The 19,259-nt window shown below is 48.0% G+C and overlaps 1 protein-coding gene across 3 annotated transcripts in view; it reads right to left on the bottom strand.

Moving 5' to 3' along the window:
* LOC133351603 (semaphorin-3A-like) overlaps window positions 1-19,259 on the bottom strand; it is a 125,192-nt gene that overhangs the window by 83,295 nt on the left and 22,638 nt on the right. For 2 of the 3 annotated variants that reach the window (XM_061566923.1, XM_061566925.1), the window contains exon 2: window positions 11,244-11,430. In XM_061566923.1, the coding sequence (XP_061422907.1) occupies window positions 11,244-11,382 (139 nt within the window). In that variant the 5' untranslated portion in view covers window positions 11,383-11,430. Of the gene's footprint in view, window positions 1-11,243; window positions 11,431-11,557; window positions 11,644-19,259 lie in introns of those variants that run through there. The other variant, XM_061566924.1, reaches the window with a different exon arrangement.

Here is a 19,259-nt window from a genome sequence, read left to right as displayed (position 1 = left end):
TGTGTGAGTGTGCGCTCATCCTGCATGTCACCGACAATGGGGAGCGGTGGTGCAGCGGTTAGCACGCTGAGCTACGAACCCCGGATGTTTGATTCCCACTCACAGCCAACACCGGTGACGATTAATCTGTATCGGTCCTGAGCCTTCTCGAGGTCGACTCAGCCTCAAATGAGTACCTGGTGCGGTGTGTAAACATAGCCACTAGGGAGACAAAGGCGGCCGTGCGTGGTGCTGGCCACCCACCTCCTCGTGTGCCGTTCTGGCCTTCATAGGTGCTACTCGCTAACAGCACTTGCCCCAACGGGCTGTTTAGGCTATATGGGGGCTCTTTGCCTTTATGTGTGTGCGTTCATCCACATCAGATCTTTCAGTGCGGGATCATTTTTTGACGTTGTGGTTTGCGGGGGTTTAAAATGCTAAAATGACAGCACAAACCTGGTACTGCAAGCAACACTCGCAGCGCGAGAGTAAATATGTACAAGCTCGACGTGGGATTACAGCAGCTGTTTGCTTATTGGTTCTGGGCTTGGATGCGAAAGGTGACATACCTCGTTTGGTGAGCATTCCAAATTGGCACGATCACACCGTGTGTTATCAGAGGCTTGAATACAGCTTACATGCACTTACTTATACAGCATAGATTTAGCAAACTCTGTGAATTGCCGCATATACTGTTGAAGTGTAACTGTGCCTTTTGGTATCTGCTTCTTATTATAGCACGGGGAGAACATGACTGGGAAACATCGTTAACAGCAACGGAGATCACACACTCAAATGACATTGTAATTTGCATATTTTATCATCCATTAGACCTCGAGCTGAGACTGTCTCCAGTTCCTCGGCGACTTGCATATCCAGCGCTGTAATTGGGTCGATGAGAAACTGGCTCTTGCAGTAACTGATTTACATGTGCTAATGTTATCGTGACAACATACGACGCTCAAATGCCATCACGGACACGGAGTTCGATCTCGATGTCATCAGAATGAGCTGCAGAGAAAACGCACGGGAAGCCGTGAGTGAGTGAGTGAGTGCAGGATAATGGGGCGTCAAGGTGGTGAAATGTTAACTACCTCACCTCGTATACAGGAGGTCGTGGGTTCGATTCCGACCGAGACGCCTGCTGTATATTTAGAGTTTGCATGTTCTCCCCGGGGTCATGTAGATTTATTCTCCGGGTCCTCCGGTTTTTCCCTCCGCATTTAGAATCAATGTGTGTTTCGAGTATGTGGCTGCTTTAGAGTATTTGGTTGCTGTAAATTTCCACATGACGAGCCACTTCGTGGAGCGATCATTGTGGCCAGGTCGCTTCTTTTAAACAGCTTTACCGCTCAGTGGGCGTTACCTGGTAAAATATTAAATAGTTTACTTTCACTTTGTTAGTTAAAATGAAAATGAAAGAGACCAGCATCGAAGCTCATCAGATAAAACGTGGCGCTACTTTTTCCCGAACACCAACCCAGGATTTGTGGAATGTGTGCAGTGTGCAATCGCGGCACTGCGTTCACGATCCGATATTTTGTGATATCGCAAAATCGTTGCAAAAATGGTGGTGACTTGGGGAGGCCTTCGTCCAGCAGTGTTTTGATCATGCCTGATGATGACAAAGACTGTAAATAAAAATTCAATGATTTGCCTTTGGAAGCCTTTTAATTGCGTCCTGGAATATACGAAAGTTACAACCCTTTTGGAAGTGCATTGTACATTTAACTTCCTCAATGGCAATATAGCTTCACGTTTAAAATAGTATTCACTCCAAAAATGAATGACATTTTAAAAGATGTACACCCCTTTGCCAACCCACTTCTGGACGAACATCTCCCCCATGCCGTGTCGGTCGTGGGAAATGTTTGGCCATACTTCACCAGACCCAGGAATCAAACTCAGGTCACCAGATTTACAGTGCCGTGTGCCAACCACTGCGCCACCGCTCCACCCACTTTGAAGATGGCCAGCTATAGTCAACTGATGCTATACAACTGCAGCACGTTGGTAAGAGATGCATTCCACGCCTGCCCTTACTGGCGATATTTCTGATGTACGTTGGCCAGACATTGCAAGCACTTTGAACACTGACACACCCGTGTTTAAAAGCCTACTCTCTATCCCCAACTAAGTGGGCCTACATTCTCAGAGCTTGCACTTTACCGGTCCCACACCCAGCACTGCAAACAGACCACACTTATTAGTGGTATTGTCAGCCAATGTCGGCTTAACCCAAAGTGACTTCAGGATATATCTCTGGCCGCTGGTGCCGATATTGAAAGTGCCCTAGCAAACACTATCTGTATTATATCTATAATGTTTGGAAAAGGCAAACACAAAGGTGCAACCTCTGTCATTCCCTGCTTGTGCCGCTGCTAGTGGAAGGGTCCCCACTGGAGCGAGCTCTCCACAGCACGTCTAGGACGGTGTTTGGCCTACTCTTCCATGCTGGCCAGATTTTTTTTCTCGGAAGAGTTTGGAAGTAGTCACACTTTACCCCAGCACGTGCGATCTGCCAGTTCGCCCCACCGCTGTGAACCCATTCATACTGCTGGGTGGACAGAGGAGAGGGGGTGGGGGGGGGGTTAAGAAACTCGCACCGTTGTTTTAACTGCCACGCCGAGAGATTGAAAGCAGCTACCTCTGGATTGCCAGTCCAGTGTCTGACCAGGACAACCACGGCAGCATCTGAAACAAGATGCCAACCTACTCGTTCAAGTGGAGCAGGTCACTCAGATCACTCAGAAGTCAGAACCTTTCATTGTTGAAGCCGTCAAGCAGTAGACACAATTCGTCTCTGCACGCATCAGCGCATTCTTAAAATTCATGGCTAGAGTTCAATCCGAGATGTATTTGTTGTTTTTCACCTGGACATTCCCTTGAGATGAAGCATCTAATTTGCAAGACTGTCCAAGGTGTCGATTGACACGCACGTAGCAAACACGTAATGACACGCGTATAAACATCTTGAACATAACACAAAGTCGTGAATGAAAGCACCTCTGGTGGATGTGGACCAGGGGGTCACGTGGACCCATCACGTACAACATTTACGGAAAAAACACAAGCGTGTAAGTTGACGTGTGTACAATGAGCCTGAGAATCAATAGAATGCATCATTGCAACCCTAACGCCTACACGCGCTAGGGGAATACAGTCAAAGCGCCACGCAGATGGTGGATTCAATCTACCTGCTGTACTTATATCACCTGGCCCCCTCTCTCACCCCAGGAGATTCAGGAGTTTCACAAATTTGGACGATCCACCAAACATTTGCCCCCGAAATGCTGCGTCACGAGGCGTGGGCTATGATTCCCCCTCGGTCCACCACCGTACAACGGTACGCGTGAGAAATCTGAAGCGGAACCTCACCGGACAGCGATCCGACCAAGAGTAATAATGCAGATTTTATTTTGTTTAAGCACACACATCTGCAGATGGCACAAGTGCAGCATGTTCCCTGCGAGCCCGCCCTGCTGTAGGTGGCGGGACGCTGCAAGGTCGTTTGCTGTCTCTGGGCGATGACTTCAGCTCGGGAGAGCCGTGAATGATGCTGGCGTGAAGATCGTCTTTTATTATTATTAACCCGAGCGGGGAACACACAGGCCTCGCTTTTGTGGAGCAAATTCATTAATTTGCTTCAGCTTTGTCATTCAGATGTTTGCTTTGTGGCTTTCCCACAGGAGAGGGACAAATTGGGCTTTTTTTCTGAACAGCCAAGTCACTATAAAGGCAATGAGTGTGTTTTGTGTGCCTTTGTTTTTTAATGCTCCCAACAGAGGCTTAATCTAAAGTGCCCATTTTGTGCAAGTAATTAGCGGGAATCCTCGGTGCTCTGACAGCGCTTGCATGTGGCAACAACCTCGCACGCAACCTCGCTCGCTCGCATCACCTCCTCACTCCCCACCCCTCCTCACTCCCCACCCCTCCTCACTCCCCACCCCTCCTCGCGCCGTGTCTAGAATCACGTGGTGGTGGTGACGGTGCGTTTTGTCAAATTGGCCGAGATATTAAACTGTGGGAGAGAGGTATACGTATTTTTTGGTTTTCAAGAGGGTTGGGCGTGACCCTACTCACCCCCTCACTCGGCACACTGGCAGGGGGGAGATGAACATCAGGGCAGCTGAGGACTTAACCGTAGCATCTTGGCAAGGGATCTACACACACACACGGGGAGCGGTGGTGTCGCGGTTAGCGCACTGCGCTACGAACTCCGCGACCCGAGTTCGATTCCCCCTCACGGCCACCACTGGTGATGATTATCTCAACCGGTCCTGGGCCTCCCCTAAGTCGCCTCAAATAAGTAGCTGGGTGCGATGTGTAAACATCGCCACTGGGGAGACAAAGGCAGCCGGGCGTGGTGCTGGCCACCCACCCCCTCGTTTGCCGTGCCGGCCTTTATAGCTACTCACTAGCAGCACTTTGCCTCAACAGTCTGTTAAAGCTACACGGGGGATCTTTGCCTATATATACACACGGTATGATGAAAAATGATAACGTACAACCCTTGTGGTTTCTCTGCCGTAGAAAGAATACGGTGTCAGTGATGGGGGTTGTTTGACCATATTTCACCATGCTGGTCAAGAATAACAAAGTGCACAGACCACTGCTTTAATGCCCCCCCCCCCTCCAAGTGATATCAAGTGAGCATACATCTATTAGTCGTCGGTACACTTCTATAAGAATACGGCCAATTTCATGTGGGAAATATAATCATTACATTATCACTTCCGTTTTATTCCAATGCTCGTATGTGCTTCACTCAAGATTTGAGCTTCAGTTAACAGCATGATGATGCTGGATGACATCTCCAGTGAAATGTCCAAACCCATTTCAATGTCGTAAGATTACTCTCCAGCACATTGGGGTGCTGAAGCAGTAATACATTTGGCGCATTTGAATCATGTGACACGTTTATTAATTGGCTTTGTCGGGTGGAGGAGGGTTTTACGACACACATTTTTACACCACCTTATTCAAAATAAACCAATTGAGAATGACAATACTCGCCGTGAAGGCATACGCGTGAAGACAGCCTCTGTGATGGCTGCGTCGAGTCTCCCCAGAGAAGCAACCCGTCATGTGCAAGCAGAAGCAACGACTGCACATTCGACTTCAGGCACAGAACTCGCACCCGAGGCGAGTCTAAAGTCACTATTTTATGGTGCCATCGCACGAGAAATCTGTAAACTTTTTAAACGTCACGATCACAGAAATAATCACAACGGCCGTATTTACCAGCAAGCTAAGAAAAGTGTCAAAAACCAGGGTGTGTCATGGGAAGAACGATATCTCAGAATGGCTGAAGAGGGGGGAGACCCACAAGTAAATGCATCGTCTTGAGCGGTGTATTCCTGTGCCTGGGAATTTGAACGCCCTGGGTAACATTAAAAGATTTCCCGGGACAGCAGCTGCCTCGACAAGAGGGTGATCCGGGGACAAACCAAGGGAGGGCGCAACCCAAGTCAGCGGCGACCAAGGGGAGAGACCAAAGGCCGGACGGCGGCATGCCGTAGGAGCAGCTCGTGGAGGTTGGGGCGTCAAACGTTGCAAGAGCTGCGGCCTGGAGGGGAATAGAACATTTGTCGAGGTTGTCACAGCATCAGCATCAACCAACGCTGGCTGCGATGACCTCTTGACCGCCAACGAGAAAGCTCTCACCATTTCTTCAATGGTCGCAAAAAATGCCCATGATACCAAGGTGGGCCTTACTAAACATCCGAAGGACAAAGTGAAGCTGACACAATTGAATCAGAGTGCAGTCACATTCAAAGTAAGTGTCCCCATGCTCAAGCAAACACTGCACAGTGATGCTTCCCCACTGGTGGATCTTTGTGAGCCATACGATGTTATGCTCTAATGGCAGGGCGGACTAGGGTCTATCTATAGGGTGGTGACCACTGTTGAATTTCCATCATGATCCAGAAGGATGATGGGCTTTGGTGACCCTTGCCAACAAAACGGCTGGACAGACGTTTTGTTGGCTGAGTCCCACGTGTGTCAGGGCACCAGCTGTGTGGATTTTTGCCGGAGTCTCAAAGTGCCAGGGCCAACACCCTCAAGGTTTCAGGTTTCGTTGCGAATTCCAAAGGGTGCGAGAGCAAAGACTGACACCGGTACGATTCTCATGGTTTCAGTGTCAATGCCCAAGTCTTACAAAGGTCACCTGACACATTTTAGGTTGCTTATGGTCCACGTTGAACTCTGGGGGTGACTCGTAGAGACCCCGTGTCTTGAACTTTTGAGATGTAAGCAACAACAAATCTCTTCAATAGATAATAAAGGTTCCAATTTCCCCCAATGCCGAATATAATAAATGCACAACATTTCTGGTGTCTGTTAACGCAGAGTAAACGAAACTAGAAATTTATTTTTGTATTTAACCAGGTAAGGCCCACTAACCTATGTAGGTCTTTTTATAAGTGATCTGGCCACAAATGATAGCTTAATGAAGTGGCTTATCACATGGAAATTTAAAGCAGTCAAATACTCTAAAAGCGTGATGTTGATTCTAAATGTGGAGGGAAGAACCAGAGAACCCGCAGAAAAATCCAAGCGACCACGGAGAGAACACGCAAACTCGAAATATACAGCAGGCGTCAGGGTTGGGGCGACCTCCTGTATACCTGGCGAGGTAATTAACATCTCGCCCCTCGCCGACCGCAGAGACGGTCGGACTGACATGCCTCACGCTGGCCAGGCTCACACACCGGGCCCTCTCCAACAATTGATCTTCAATCCGGCACTCGCTCCACCAGCCGCGTGCAGTTGCGAGGGTCGTGAGGTCAAATCCTCGTTCGGGGTTTGGCTTGATCCATTATCCCTCCGGGGGTTGGTAAAATAGGTACCTCTTTGTGGGGAAGTCAACAGTGGTTGTCCCATGAAGAGGCTCTGCCCATGCCATAGGAATATGGAATTTACACCACTGTACCACTATTCAGAACGTGGAATTTCCAGCGCTCATTTGAGCAGGAATTCACTTTTACTTTTTGTTACTTTTACTATCAACGCACAACATAAATGTTGCACGTCCACTGCTAATTGCTTCATACAAAAACACCACACTGTATGCGAATATTGCATTCTTGGCAACACCGCGTTGAATACGCTGCATACAGGCGTCGTTGTACGAGCAAATTGCGCTCCCGTTAATCCACGCTCCCCGTTATTACATCACGCTAAATGCTTCGCGAAAAACTTACGTACGAGATTAGGGTTAAGTTAAGATTACACGCTTAATCCAGACATTACTGCGTCAGTGGCGTGCACTGTGCCTCTCAAAAGAGTGTATTCATTGAGGGGGTGCGGGAAGAGAGCGGGGGAGGGAGGGGGAGCCGAGGAGCCCCCCCCCCCCCCGGTGTAATTACTCTCGCAAGTTGCAGCAACACGTGCAGCGCTTCGGGTTTAGGGCTGAAGGCCTTCTCGCCAGGTGACGACACGGAGCCACTGTAACTGGCCTCCCAGCGACTGTACGTATGCATATTGAACTTCTTTCGCACCGTACGTAGCCAACCGTGCGAATCGGAGAGTGTGGGGGAAGGACTACAAACTGAGCGCAAACAAGCAGTTCTAAATAAGTGAGTTTTCAATCTAGACTATTCAAAAGTGCATAGCTCCCAATGGCTTCCTAATATCGGAAGGAAGATGTGTTCCAGACGGCTGCAGAAGTGCGTCTTTGTTCGATGGCTCGCCAAAATCCGCTGCTGCGAGAATGGCAGGAGTTGCGTGGTGGTGGTCTATGCTGCTTGACGAGAATCAGCACTCTCTTGCCCGCACTGTAACGTGCGGGAGCTGAAGGACCGAATCCGCCAAGGTCTGCTCAGCTGGCTGTGTGCCTCACTTGTATTGGCCACGCTCAAAGGGCGCCACGGTGGCGAGATGTTAACTACCTCGCCTGTCAATTTGGAGTTTGCACGTTCTCCCCGTGGTTGCGTGGATTTTTCTCCAGGTTGTCCGGTTTTTCGTGAATTGGTTTAGCATCTTATCAGTTTTCATTAAACTGCATAATAATGATGTGCAACAGCCCTTTATCAATCCACTGCTGGATGAAGCCCTCACTTTAGGCTGTGCCTATCATAGGGATAGTTTCACCACATTTCACCGTGCTGGCCAGTGCACCTCAGGGGACCACGAATCAATCCAAGATTTGTAAAGCGCCATATTCAGCAAAAAGCTGAGATGAGAGCGTGGATGGAACTGAGACAAATAAAACAACATTTTAACTAAACAGAGGGTGATATCTACTGTATGCCATGACCTGTAAAGCGATCACTCTACAACTAATATCAATCATTTGCTGGGAATAAAACCCAGTTGTGACCAGATTTATAGCACGGCATGCCAAAAACTACTGCTCCCAAACCGAACTACGTAAACGGTCGCTCAAATTCAGAGCCATGTCAGTGGGCCGCGGAGACTACGGGGGAGACATCCAGAGGCAGCGACGTTGCGCGAAGCCTGTGGACGCCCGATCGCCGTCCCGTGGTGAGCGGCGATGGCTGCGTAAGAGGCTCTCTGCTCTGGAGCGGGGCGAGCATCCCCACGGACACCGATCGTCACCGAGCGTCATCGTCAATACGGACGGCCCATCGCTGGTAACCCTCGCGAACGCCGAACGTCGTCAAGATCATCGCTCACCGTTCGCCGACCTCATGAGTGCCGTGCATTCTGCGCACAGAGGAGGCGTATCTTTGTCCGCCAGTGGTCACCACGCTCTGTGCCGACTATCCCTACGCCAAGCCGGCAAAAGCAGCGCTCCAGAAATACTGAGCCCTGGTCTTGACACATTTAATGGAAGTTGTTTGATCGTACTTTACCACGCTGGTCAGTGTCGGTTGAGATGTGGGGTTGGGGGAGGGACTGGTTCAGATATCACTCGCCACTCAAGTGAGCCATGGCTGGGAATCAAACCCACGAGGAATCAAACCCACCCCGACAAAGTAAAAACATGTTTTAATTAAAATCAAAGTGAAATGGTAACTCGCAATGTCAGAGCAGTCGGGAATACACGCGGCTTGGTTCATAGGAAACGCAGTAGCATCTCAACCTCAGTTTGTGAAAAATGCATTGCTCTGCTACAGTGTGAGTGGGGTTCCTGCAGCAGCAGCAGCAGGAGGAGGAACATTGGGCATGCAGCAGCAGCAGCAGAATGACCACTAGGGCATGCAGCGCAGCAGCAACAGCAGCAGGAGAGACACTGGGCTTGAGGCGTAGCAGCATGGACACTGGGCTTGTAGCAGGAGGAACATTGGGCTTGCAGCAGCAGCAGCAGCAGCAGCAGCAGCAGAGACACCGGGTATGCAGTTCAGCAGCAAGAGGGACACTGGGTATGCAGCGCAGCAGCAGCAGCAGCAGAGACACCGGGTATGCAGTTCAGCAGCAAGAGGGACACTGGGTATGCAGCGCAGCAGCAGCAGCAGAGACACCGGGTATGCAGTTCAGCAGCAAGAGGGACACTGGGTATGCAGCGCAGCAGCAGCAGGGGATGCTGGGCTTGCAGCGCAGCGTCACTTGTGCGCATAACGCTAAGAGGCGTTGGATGTAAATTAATAACGGTAATTTGATAGTCCATGTGTGTGCTGTAGGCTGTTTGGTAAACAACGCAGAAATATCGCATTGTGTGCGTACAGATTTATTAAAATTTACTCAAGCGGTGTGAGGTTTCCGCAATTTCACTTTGTTAAAATATCAGATCATGGAAAGGGTTATTTTTGTGTCCATATAGAGTATATATAAAATACTTTAACAACATTTAGACATCACAGATCAAATAGGGTCGATGCAACGAAAATAAAATTTCACTAAAATCATGTAGGTTTACACAGAGAATTAGCGCAAATGTTAGATAACAAGGTGGCTATAATTTATCGTCGTTGCTATCGATGACTTAACGTGTCACTTTTTACACTCCCGCATTCCTATGAGCGCAGGTGCAGTGCAGTGCTCAGAGCACTCCGCCGCGGTATAAATCCACAAAGTTGGGCGGTTCGACCTCCCGGCAAGGCAGCCAAAACACAACGGCCCACGTCGATTATTTTGCCGTTACCAATGTCCAAATGATGAGCCGCTTTGTTGAGCTCTCGTTTGTGGCTCGGGTGGCTTTTAAACAATAAGTTAATACCTCAGTGGGCTTCGCCTGGTAGGATGGGAATGGTTTCGTTTTATTTGTATGTGTGTGGGTGATTTGTCTACCTTTCTTATATTTTGCACTACTATCATGTTTTTGTATTGTTTGTTGTAACGTTTTAACCCGCCACGACTGAACATCTGTGAAATAGAGCTTTATAGCTCATCGGATTCCTCCTGGAGTATAAATAAATATTCTCGTTCTGAACCCCCCACCTCCCCCCACCCAACCTCTGTCCACCCAGCATCACAGACGGCTTCACCACATTCGTGCGACCGGTAGGCCGCGCGCGGCGAGGGCAAAGTGTGGGTAACTCCCACGTGTTGCGAGGAAAGTCTGGCCAGTGTAGCAGGGTGCACCCCAATACTCTCCGGGGGAGGGGGGGCTCTGTAGGGCTACCCCAGAGTGGAGCCTCTCGTGCCAGCAGTGGCACGAGCCGGCAATTGTTGACCCTCCACCTTGGCTAGGTTTTTTGGTATATAAATATATATATTTTTTTTAAGTACCAATATTTCTTAGATGTGCCGATTCATAGTTATTTAAGCCTCACGCGTATATATCTCAACGTGTTTTCGGTTGTCATCTCGCGCATAAAGGTTCATAGATACCGTCGATACTTTGTCGTACATTAGCTCCTCTGATAAAATAAAATATAAAAAATTGCTTGAAACTAAAATGGAAATGGGGTTATGGAAAAAAATCAACAGCAATGTGAAACCCATAACCCCATGAAATGGACGCGTCTATTATAAGAATTCAGAACTCTCTATGCATTTTAATCATGCTTAAACACCAGTTCCGCAGCAATCTATTAATGTACATTTAAAATATTTAACCTGCCATTAAAAACAAAGGTTAAACCAAATTGCACTGTTAACTTATTTTAAAAAAGACTAAAGCTTGTTTTTTTTTACTGTTTGCAATAAGTACAAAATGTTTATTTGGTACTCATCACAATCTCCACGAAACGTAGCACGAAAATTCACAATGTTCATTCCGAATACAGTTACGCGCTTGCTTGGCTCCACGAAGTTGCAGGCGCGTGTGTCGCCTGACTCTGCGAACGTGAATTTCAGAAGAACCTCTGCGACACCGCTGGAGAGGAGCAGCGCGGGCGTCGACAGCGACCCACCTTTGTACGTGAGCTTGAGGCGAGGGATGCTCGTGGTCTTGCTGGAGGCAGACGCAGCATCGCGCAGCAGCATCAGCAGGAGCAACAGCAAGAAACCAGAGCGCAGCAAAGTTGCGCTGCCCTTCACGCCGACAGCCATCCTTGACCGCTCTCGTGTTAATTGCGGTGCTTCGAAGTGCTCGTCAAACTGCAACAGGGGACAGGTTGAAACGAAAAAATTATAAAAACGGCACGTTCATAAAAACAACAACAACAAAAACCGAAAGCATGAGAAATCACAAATGCCGCGACCGTGAAAGTGACTGGCACCAGACCTCGGGGTAACAACGTTTCCCCTGCCAGCAGCGGCTGCGACACACCGCGTAACAACAACGCCCGCGCTGCTGTCGTGCGTGGGACGCACGGGCGGCTGATAATAACGAGGCGCTGTAGGAGGGATGGGGTGGGGGGGGTCGCGCTGCCCCCGCCGCCGGTATCAAGATTTGTCTCGCGCACACTCGCCACGAACCAACGCACGGAAAAGTTCCCTCGCCCCCACCCCACTCCCCTCCTCCTCCACTCCACCCACACTCACTCACTCACGCCTGCTGGCGGCGTTTGAGAAGAGGGTAAGCAGGAGGTCAGCGCACAAAATCTTTAACCTAAATAAACCCCGAGGGTCCACGCTCACATCTCAAAACAGCGTCAACACGTCCCTTTTGGCAACACTTTTGAGCTGATGTACCGTCTCCCCTGAACGCTTCCTACTGAACCAAAAAAAAACCCAACCCCCCACCCCGCCTGTGCGGAAACATATGAACTTCTGGCACAGCGGCCCACTCCCCCTGCGGCCAGAAGTAACCCATCACACCTGCTCTCGAGTTCAGGTAAACTCCTCCTGGTTCCGTGAGCGCCGGCGGCGCTGGAGACGCTGGCCGCGTGAGCAAATTGAACACGAATGCCGTTGTGAGTTGTTAAACGTCGGGGCACTTCGTGGATACCTGCAAGCGAGGCCTTTCTTTGGGGTGCCGCAAACGAACGCGCGCGGTGCGCAAGTGTGCAAGTAGCAAGCGCGCGCATCAGCCGAGACATGCGTTGGTGTGGGCCGCTTTGCGAAACGTTGAGTGCCCCGTCTAATTTTGGGCAGTAAAACGACGCCGCGAAATCGTCTACTTCAAAGAACACCGCAACAAACAACAAAAATGAGACTAAATTTCAGGCCGACTTTTGTATCCTCCAGATGGGCCGAGTGGGAAGAGAAAAGCGGCCAGAAACAAAGGCAGGAGGCGTCGTCTCTCTCATTATCTGTGTCCAGGGCACCACCCTGCGCGCACGTGTGGGCGGATGGTAGAAAGGAAGAGAAAAATCAACCGTTTCCACTCCTGACAGATATTTCTCCGGCATCTTCAATCGCCGCTTGACGGATTGTGTCAACTTCCACGAGGCGTGGGCTGCCCTTTGTCGGCGTTTCTCCACGCGATGTCCCTTTTGTGTTCTCGGACAGGCTTCGTGCGTGCCCACCTCTCCCCCTCTTACAACATCTATCCCTGTTCTTTTGGTGGGTGGGGGGCACCTCCCTTTGTTTTTCAAGTGGCCTCTTCCGTGGCCTAAATAAATACAAACGTTGAATCTGACATTTTTAAAGTTCCTTATTTTTTCCCCGTGGCGACCGACCTGGGCCACATTCATGGAACGCGGCGTCTAACCGGCTACATTTTGAGCCGCCAGAAATGTACAACCGAAGATGACGCATTGTGGTTAAAACGGCTCTCTCGGTTGTTATTCTATTGTTTTCAAATGGGAGGAGCGAGCCTCGAAATGATGAACTCTGCTTCAAGCTTTGATGTTGACTCGCCCCCGGCTCAACTGTTTTCTTAGTGCCGCCGTCCTGATGCCGCATTTGGTTTGTCCCACGCATTCCATCCAACCTCATTCCATTCGAACTTAAAACTAACCGTAAACACAAAAGGGGGCATTAGCAACATATTTGCATTGAAGGAAACTTTACTTCTTTTTATTAGCAAATTAGTTGTCGTCGGCAGCAAATATGCAAAGCAGCTTCACAATACCTGCTGTGCTTACAATGCGTTTAAAAAAATGTTAACCCCATTTTATGACAATATAATAGCAATATAATTGAGAATATAATAATAATGATAATACGGAAAAGCAGGAAGCTGTTTCCATAATCATGTGACAAAACATTATTCACTATATTTATCGGGATTCCGCCGTGGTGTGTTGGTCACCATACTGGAAGTCTAAACGGCGTGGCAAGTTAAAAAACGATGCAGGCTTCCAAATAAAACCCTCCGCCTCTGTCCACCCAGCAGTCTAAAATGTATAGACCACAGTTAGTTGTTTAGTATGTCGTGTGTCGTGGATTAAAGTGTGGCTCCTCCCATCTGTTTCAATACATCTGGCCAGGATGGAAGTGTAGGCCAAATACCCTCTAGAGGGGCCCTCGAGAGCTCCTTCAGCCAGCAGTAGAGCAACGAACAATGCCAGGGCTGCACCTTTACCTTTATACAATACACACGCCATGAATGTCATGATTGTCTCGAGAATCGATACCCTCGTTCAATGTACGTGAACTCCAGAGAGCATCAGCAATAAGATTAATTTGCATTTCTGTAGCAAACTAATTTTAATTGAGTGAAAAAAATCTTCCTCTATCCCATGGGACTTCATGTAATAACAGCTCGGAGTTTATTTTATGACATGAATAAAAAAATAGAGTTGTGGAAAATATATATTAATAAAAAATACCAGAAGAAATATAGCTTGCAATCAAGGTAAACACAAACACTCTATCGCCTTAACCCCTCAGTCTAACACTAGCGCATATTTAAAAAGGAATCAAAACATATAATCACGTCAAAAAAAGACACAAAAACCACATCTGTTACATTAATCATGAACAGGAAATATAATTTGGGAAGAAAATAATACTTCCTTAATCGTAATGCCCTACGCTTGGGTGGCACTTTGGAGAGAAATCGAACAAAATCAGTAAAGGTCATACGAAAAGAGTCGTGTCATTTAGTACGAATGCAAACGTGCACTTCGTCGAGGTAAAGCCGCCGCTGCGGCGCCTTCCCGGCGTCAACTGTCGAAGGCGCGAGCGACGCTGTGGACCGTCACACGTCGCGCGGCTCTCCCCGCTCCGCTCGGATCTGACGACGCGGCGTGCGGTGTCAGACCAGAGAAAGCCAAAAGGCGTTCTCTGGTCCAACACTGGTGGAGACTGGGCCCTAAAGAAGGCCGTCATCTGGTGGAGACCAATCAGTTTCAAAGACAATGCTTATTTTACCAGAGCAAGTGTTTTATTCATGTTCACCACATGTATGTGAAGTTAATGCGGACGTGATTCCTTGCGAAAGGTTTCTATTTTATTGCCAGAAAGGGTATAAAACCTGATAATTGGTTCTTTACCCTTCTATCTGGCAACAAAACTGACACCTTTTTGCAAGGAGTCATGTTTGCATAGACCGCAATACCTGCAGTCATAATACAAACAAAAGAACATAACTCTGATAATGTGCACTGTCCTTGAAGTTGATTGGTCCACACCCGAGACAGCTTTCCGTCGAGCCTAGTCTCATATGGGTTGGACCAGATGACGCCAAAAGGCGCACAGGACAGTGCACATTATCAGAGTTATGTTCTTTTGTTTGTATTATGACTGCAGGTATTGCGGTCTATGCAAACATGACTCCTTGCAAAAAGGTGTCAGTTTTGTTGCCAGATAGAAGGGTAAAGAACCAATTATCATATTTTTACTGGCAAATGAGGTCCCCATAGTGTAGATGCTTGCCCCGAGCTCTCATACTCTGATGGTGCATTGTCCTTGAGTTGTGCGCCTTTTGGCGTCATCTGGTCCAACCCATATGAGACTAGGCTCGAAGGAAAGCTGTCTCGGGTGTGGACCAATCAACTTCAAGGACAGTGCACATTATCAGAGTTATGTTCTTTTGTTTGTATTATGACTGCAGGTATTGCGGTCTATGCAAACATGACTCCTTGCAAAAAGGTGTCAGTTTTGTTGCCAGATAGAAGGGTAAAGAACCAATTATCATATTTTTACTGGCAAATGAGGTCCCCATAGTGTAGATGCTTGCCCCGAGCTCTCATACTCTGATGGTGCATTGTCCTTGAGTTGTGCGCCTTTTGGCGTCATCTGGTCCAACCCATATGAGACTAGGCTCGAAGGAAAGCTGTCTCGGGTGTGGACCAATCAACTTCAAGGACAGTGCACATTATCAGAGTTATGTTCTTTTGTTTGTATTATGACTGCAGGTATTGCGGTCTATGCAAACATGACTCCTTGCAAAAAGGTGTCAGTTTTGTTGCCAGATAGAAGGGTAAAGAACCAATTATCATATTTTTACTGGCAAATGAGGTCCCCATAGTGTAGATGCTTGCCCCGAGCTCTCATACTCTGATGGTGCATTGTCCTTGAGTTGTGCGCCTTTTGGCGTCATCTGGTCCAACCCATATGAGACTAGGCTCGAAGGAAAGCTGTCTCGGGTGTGGACCAATCAACTTCAAGGACAGTGCACATTATCAGAGTTATGTTCTTTTGTTTGTATTATGACTGCAGGTATTGCGGTCTATGCAAACATGACTCCTTGCAAAAAGGTGTCAGTTTTGTTGCCAGATAGAAGGGTAAAGAACCAATTATCATATTTTTACTGGCAAATGAGGTCCCCATAGGGTATAAAACCTATTATTATACAGATTCAAACGTCGCACTTGAAATCACGGGCAGTTGCGCCACGCCGCTAAGCGGGCAATACTCTGTCGGCGATTCAACATCGTCTGCGATAAAATCCCTTTTCCTTCAAAGGGTTCGTTGATTTTAAATCCAAATACTTCGTGACATACCTTCACTTTCCACCAGGTAGAAGGCCCACTGAGAAGCGACCTGGCCATCACAAATGATAGCTTAACGAAGGGGCTTATCGTGTGGACATTTATAGCAGCCAAACACTCTTAGCACGTGTTTATTCTAAATGTGGAGGGGAAAAACGGTGGACCAGGAGAAAAATCCACGCGATCAAGGGGAAAGAGAACATGCAAACTTCAAATATACAGCAGGCATCAGGGTCGGGATCGACCCCACGACCTCCTGCATACAAGGCGAGGCGATGCAGATAACATGTCGACACCGTGGCACTGTGTGCGTGAACCCAGTCCAGACCCGAAATAAAGTTTTAAACGTGAATTTTAAATCAGGCCTGCAGAAACCTTACACCCAAGTGTTTTTTTTATAACTTGCACAAATCATGACAAGCACAGTTCCTTCAACACGCCGTGTTCCTCGCCCCCATTAAGATATAAAAGGAGAAATGTTCTGCCCTCAGCTAGGGGAATTAACAATTTAACATGACATGCTCATAGCAGCAATGATTTTGCAATTCCATGATCTAAAATTGATGACGGATCAGCGTGGGACTACACTACGCGTGCTTGTGTGCAGCGATATATTTTTGAAGTCTGTGGGACGAGAGTTGAATCACAGCAGCTTCTCTTTGATGGAGCAGACGCCCACACTCGAGCAAGTGCATCCCGCAAAAGGTAAAATTTACTTGCAAAAGACTTGGTGAAATATTCACGTATAATTGCTAAAATTGCAAAGACTATCTATTGCACGGTCACCCTCACATGAGGTGACAATTCTACGGGGGTTTATGAATTAATTACCTGCTCGATAAAAAAAAAATATGGGGAGTCGAGGTAAATGTAGCAAATGGTGTAACAGTACGTGTTTACAAATTAACGTGGTAACTCGTCATAACAACAGCCAGTTGATTAATAAGAAACTCTTTTCGGAATCACAAATCCCACCAGAGAAAAAAATCCACACAATATTAAAATTAGCCGTCTGTGGTTGAGGGGCATATTTTTAGTTCACATGTCACTCGGGGGTCATTAAAAAGCCCGGAGTTAGTCCTCCACCAAAATTAGTGGCATATCCATATCCAAGCAGTATTCCCTGTGTGCCCCTCCTGATAATGAGGGCGTAAGCCACTGGCAGCGACAACTCCGACGGAGCCCACCGATGGGGCGTGCTCACGAGGCGCGAGACTCAGACGAGTCGTCGATAACCACTTACAGGGGGGGGGGGGGGCACGCGGTGTTGGGAATCACGTGACATTCCCTCGCCTCGAGTTGGCGGGTCCGCTCCGATAGACGGGTGCACCCCAGTAATTGTGAGACTGCGAATCGCGTCGGAGGTTGTTTAGGGCGCTGTCTCGCACAATCTTCCTAGCACCGTGAATTATGCAAACCCCGTGCGGAGTTTATTCTTACGATGCTTTTAGTCTTAAATCTTCGGATATTTATAGTTTTAGTTCCAATTTATTCATGACTCAGCTCGGCAACGACACAAATTGCAGGGTAACAAAAAAAGTGTTCTCATTTGCATGTCGTTCTGTGCAAAAATGTAGGCCAATAAGCTGATACTATAAGGTGATGTTAATTGCTAATGTATTTACCATGGAAAATACACCTCATTCAACATTCGCTGCAGATGTACATATTGAAGTCACAACGGTGTACAATGTCACTTGGTATTGGCCACACATCTCAATGCAGGATCCTAATCTTCGGGGCTCAGTCTGGCTTCCCAGTGTAAGTACTCGCGGGTGAATAAGTCATTACATCTCCAGCACGACCACTGGGATGCAGGAGCGTCCACTGCGTGACATCACAGTGGGACCCCACGTGCAGTGTTTATCGCACGTCACGCGCCGGTGGTTACGTGTGAACGGGTCCGCGTCCTCTGAGCCCACGTACTCTTGAGACCTTGCTGTACTTAGCTGCTATGGATTGCCACACGATGATGAAACCACATTGGTCGAGCTGCCATGTGTGTTGGCCAGATCGCTTCAGAGCAAGAGCTGCACAGGTGAGTGGGCATGTTGCCTGGTAAGATAAAAAAAAATAGTTGCGTTTAAAACGCCGTCAGGGTCCCCTCCTGCACCTCCCATGCAGGACACGGGGACATGAGGAGGAGGAACTCCCTCACCTCATCCTCACCTCACATTCCGCATAAACGATTGTACATATTATTTTTTCCCTTCTAACAATCAATAATCGATCGTGATGTAGGTCATCTATTATAAATAGAAAATGCCTTTCGAAAGTTGATGATGAATTAGAAGAATAGGCTTCACCCTTTCTGCCAATAAAACAGGTGTTAAGTAGATACATTTTTCAAGGCATCAGGTCTATATTAACCACACATACTTGCGGCAAACATGCAAACAAACATGCTCTGATAATATATGCATCGCCTTTGAAACTGATAGGCCTACACCAGAGGACGGCCTTCTCTATGGGCTTGTCTCACCAGTGTCAGACCAGAGAAAGCTAAAAGGCAACAAGTACAAAGACAATGCAAGTTCATTATATTCAAACACTGCATTTAACTGTTTTTTTAAACACTTCAATGAACGGCCAATTAGTGATTGTAAAGCATATGTATAGAAGAGGGACACGCCAACTCCAGTACAGCTTCTGCAGTGAGCTTACAGCGCACACAAAGACAAAGATCCCCCTTATAGGCTTAACGGACTGTTGGGACAAGTGCTGTCAGCGAGCACCTATGAAGGCCGGCACGTCGCACGATGGGGTGGGTTGGCCAACACCACGCCCGGCCGCCTTTCGTCTCCCCAGTGGCGATGTGTACACGCCGCACCAGGTACTCATTTGAGGCTGAGTCGACCTAGGGGAGGCCCAGGACAGGTTCAGATAATCGTGAGCGTGAATGGAACTCTGTTCGCCAGGTTCGAAGCGCAGCGCTCTAACCGCTACACTAATGAGAATGGCATCGCGAACAGGCCACCAGCCATAAAGTGTGATTACCCTCGTCTCTGATGTGAAGAATTAATTGCATGATATTTTAGGTACAAGTTAGGTACAAGGGGATAAACCGTGGGTGGGAAACATGGGAGGACTGCAAAGTTGCGTTTATACTATTTAGATTATTTTGCTGCTATAAATGAATACATGATGGGCTACTTTATTGAA

This window comes from Lethenteron reissneri, chromosome 38 (assembly GCF_015708825.2).
Source record: "Lethenteron reissneri isolate LAM-NWPU_2019-01 chromosome 38, ASM1570882v1, whole genome shotgun sequence".
Classification (NCBI taxonomy): domain Eukaryota; kingdom Metazoa; phylum Chordata; class Hyperoartia; order Petromyzontiformes; family Petromyzontidae; genus Lethenteron; species Lethenteron reissneri.
Note: the sequence above shows the minus strand (reverse complement) of the source record. Positions and strands in the feature narration are given on the sequence as shown.